At 45.4% G+C, this 4276-nt stretch overlaps 1 protein-coding gene across 1 annotated transcript in view; it reads right to left on the reverse strand.

Moving 5' to 3' along the window:
- Window positions 1-475: 475 nt before the first annotated feature.
- The window catches only part of LOC134036588 (kinesin-1 heavy chain-like), a 16178-nt gene continuing 12377 nt past the window's right edge, over window positions 476-4276 (reverse strand). Inside the window, exons 15-17 of the mRNA XM_062481587.1 lie at window positions 3621-3847; window positions 3121-3253; window positions 476-2686 (exon numbers count right to left, since the gene is read on the reverse strand). Coding sequence (XP_062337571.1) covers window positions 2680-2686; window positions 3121-3253; window positions 3621-3847 — 367 coding nt within the window. The 3' untranslated portion in view covers window positions 476-2679. The remainder of the gene's footprint in view (window positions 2687-3120; window positions 3254-3620; window positions 3848-4276) is intronic.

Below are 4276 nucleotides of genomic sequence, written 5' to 3' on the forward strand. Positions count from 1 at the left end.
TATGTGATGTGTTTCTCTGAGCGAAAGCATTTTTGTAACCGCAACTAAATTTTGGCTGCTTGCAGTCAGCTGTCATAAAGGAAGATGAGTTTTCGCTCCAGAGACTAAATGTTGAATGGTTGTCAACTGATTAAAATCCAGAGTGAATGGCGGTCTATTGGAAATCACTTTCCACTTTCGACAGCTCATTACAAACAGCCAAATTAGAACCTGATTATCCTGAAACCAAAGTTTCAGAATTGGGTGAATTTTTTTTGTCTGTCCAATTTGCAATTGGAAACCATCATTGGATAACTAATTACTTTGACACCGATACCAGAATCGTTTTCTCATAATTATTTAATCACACATACATTTACATCATGCAGTCAATCCAAAAAGGTGATATCATTTACTTCCCCGTTTCCCTCTTTTGAGCCCCGCAGTTGTGCCCCAGTTCTCCAGGAATGATCCAGTACCGTTCTGTCCATTGATGAAATCCTTACTGTCAATTAGGAATTGAGCAACTATTACACAGTAATAAAAAGTGGCTACGCGGTTTTTTTTCTTTCTTTCTTTAGAATCAATGCAAACTAATTTAATTTGGTGTCATACCATGAACAGGTGAATGTGGTTTACCTCCTCCCCTCATCCCATTTCATATCACTTAAAGTGGGACCACGGGCAGGTTAAGACGGGGTATGAAGACCATACTGCGAGTGTACTGCTCTGAAGTTACATTGAGAAAGACGGGATGGACACAGCGCTGTCCTGACGCAGTTTCGGGCAACGCCTCCAATTCTAGCCTCTACATAATAACGCTAAACCGATCATGTAAACATAGTAACACCATTCCGCTATCAGGCTTTTTGGAAATAGTTTACAATTTCTCTCCCTCAAGACAAGGGGCTTGGAGTGTATTCGAAACACAGGTCCGATGTTTCAGAAGAATTCTCAAATGTTATTAATTAAATAGCCTACATATTCAAGACGAAACAATAAAAGTTAAATTCTGAAAGGGCTTGTCGTAGCAGACTATAAAAACGGAACAAAACACACCTCATCCTGGTCATACCTAACAATCGTGGCTATACAATATTTGTATGCCTATATTGCACTCACAAGATGGTTTCATGCTTTGTATCACTGCAGTTTTTGCAAAGGCTTCAGATTTGACAGGACAACAATAGGTGAGAGGGGGCATCTGTTCCCTAGATTGTTGGCCAGCATACTAAATCCTACCAAACTCTATAACAAACTTTTAGTTTAGTATTTCAAGGTCATACTTAAAGGAAGCTTTTCCAATTGATAACTTAATTGCCTTGCCCATAGCCCTGCTTCACCTGATTGGCTGATCAGTGGCAAGGGCCGGGGCCAATCCAATGCTGCCTTTCATTCAAATGCACTTCCAGTAGAAAAGGTTAACAGGTAGGTAGCAACTGTTGACTAAATCTACTTTCAACATAAAGGTTGTATTCAGGAATTGTGGGGGGGGATCTAAAGTGAGGCACCCTAGATTTAAAAAAACAAACAGTTATATACTGAGAAGCTATTTTACACTTAAAATGGTTCCAGCCATAAGCCAAAACCAAATTCTACTTCTCTCAAGAGAACGTTTGTGTGTGAAAACGGCAAAGCTAGGACAGGACAAGCGCGTGCACCATCTCAGTCTACCCCTTGTCTAGGAGCAGATTATCAGCAACACTGCATTTGAAACCACAGGAGTAAAACGGTTCATTAATCGACTTGGAATAGGTTGAGATAAAGGTAGGGTTTCATCCGGATCATTCTCTCACCACTTCACACACCCCCACTGCTTAGCCTCTTTCTTGTGACCACCAATTTTCATTTGCTTTTTTAATATATATATATATATATATATATATATATATGTATATATATTTTAACGATAGAAACATTGGCCTCCACAGGTACTCAAGTTAAATACATTTACTGCTGCACGTCTTGGCATTTTCAAACCCAAACACCTCTTAAGGAAGTATGTGGCGCTGTAGTGAAGTTTTCCATCTGTACAACAGGACAGGACAAGTAGTGCTCAATGCCAACTAGTCAATTCAAACCGTATTTTTTTTTTTTTTTTTTTTTTAAGAAGCATGTAAAATCTACCCAGAGAAAGTGTGATACAACCAAAATAAAGAACAAAAAAAGAATGATAAAATGTACAGGTTAGCCTCGACAGAACATGTGGTAGGATTTTCTCCTGCTGTATTAAAGATTTTTTTTTGTTGTCTAATTTTCTTATTCAGACATCAGTATAGTACATTCAGCTTGGTACAGCAGACTACTTAGGACAAACTGTGCAACGAAACAAAGCTACACATCAGGTCAAATATACGTGGATCCTTTGGCCAAGACTGTGCTCTGCTCTGTGCTGGATGACAAGGTCTTGTGTTTCACTGAATATTAAATCCCATTTCTTCTTTTTTTTTTTGTATAGTTGCAGACAGAGAGAAAAAGATGGGGGGGAGGGGGGAGAGATGGACAGAGAGAGAGGAGGAGGAAACACGGAGGGGAGATCTGTACAGGTCATGAATATTTATATATTTATATTCAAAACTCCTCCCCCCAGACCAAGGCCTGGGCTGGCAGGGGGCTGTGGGTCACTGTGTGATGGAATGACGGGTTGTCATGGTGATAGAAGCCACTCCTCCAATGATGATGCGAGTCATCCTCCCGTCTTCAGCTGCTGAGGCGAGGGGGAGGGGGGGGGGCGAGGGAGGGTAAGGTTAGATTTTGTAAAGCTCTCTTGTGGAAGTTGCTTTGGATAAAAGCGTCTGCTAAATGCATTAATGTAGATAGGTGAGACAGAGACACATTAGCGGACATGATCACATCCACAAATACCATTATAAAAACAGACATTTGGTCGAGTGGGGGAGAAGAGGAAGAGAGGGAGGGATGGAGAGAGGGAGGGGGGTGGATGGAGAGAGAGGGGGAGGGATGGAGAGAGGGAGGGGGGTGGATGGAGAGAGAGAGAGGGGGGTGGATGGAGAGAGAGAGGGAGGGATGGAGAGAGGGAGGGGGGGGCAGAGAGGGATGGACGGAGGGGGAAGGAGAAAGAGAGGATGAGAGAGAGGAATAGGAGGAAGTTAAATCAAGACCAGGGTTAGAGTGACCTACTTCTTGTCCTGCTTGGCTCCTCCGCCCCTGATGGCCACAGCCTGGCTGTTCTGGTAGAGGCCCCCTCCGCTGCGGATCACGTTGGGGTGCGTGGGGGACGCCACGGGGGGCTGCCCTGGGCGGATGGGTTTGGCTGCAGGGAGGGAGGTTAGGGAGTCAGCTCAGGTGTGGGGCACAGGTACTCATGTTTAAAAAGACTCTGGGAAAAGTTGAAGGGCTGACTACACTTTTTCACTCAAGTTAAAGTTGTTACAAAAAACAAAGTTTAGGAAGGTCAAATATATTTTTGGGGGGGCTTCAAAAGGTTGAAAAAATATTTTCGAAAACAAGTTTAGAAAAAATATTTTTTCGCAAGGTTTACAAAACATTCAACAGATTAAAATTTAAGTAACGAGCCTGGTTTGAAAATGAATGAATAGAAAGTACAGATATTTGTGTAAAAAATGTAAAGAGTGAAAGTAAAGTGCGAGTAAAGGAGTGTGTGTGTGTGCGCGTCTCACCGATCTGAGCAGAATGCCCCCTCCTGGCCATGTTCTTGGCCCTCACGGCCTCCTTGATGCGGTCCACCTCCTGCTGGTAGCGCTTGCGGTCGCGGGCGGCGTTCTCCTTGGCCTCCTTCAGGGCCGTCTCCAGGGCCTTGACACGCTCCGCCGTGGCCCGCAGACGCTTCTCCAGCTTGGGGAGCTCACAGCGCAGGTCAGCATTGTCACGGACCAGCTGGGAGTGAGGAGGGAGCGGTGGATGGATAGAGAGAGGGAGGAAAGACAGAGGGATGGATGGATGGAGAGGGAGGGATGGATGGACGGAGGGAGGAGGTGGATGGATGGAGAGAGGGAGGAGGTGGATGGATGGAGAGGGAGGAAAGACAGATGGATGGAGAGGGAGGGAGGGATGGACGGAGGGAGGAGGTGGATGGATGGAGAGAGGGAGGAGGTGGATGGATGGAGAGGGAGGAAAGACAGAGGGATGGAGAGGGAGGGAGGGATGGACGGAGGGAGGAGGTGGATGGATGGAGAGAGGGAGGAGGTGGATGGATGGAGAGGGAGGAAAGACAGAGGATGGATGGAGAGGGAGGGAGGGATGGACGGAGGGAGGAGGTGGATGGATGGAGAGGGAGGAAAGACAGACGGGGTGGATGGATGGAGAGGGAGGGATG

This window comes from Osmerus eperlanus, chromosome 16, assembly GCF_963692335.1.
Source record: "Osmerus eperlanus chromosome 16, fOsmEpe2.1, whole genome shotgun sequence".
Lineage (NCBI taxonomy): Eukaryota > Metazoa > Chordata > Actinopteri > Osmeriformes > Osmeridae > Osmerus > Osmerus eperlanus.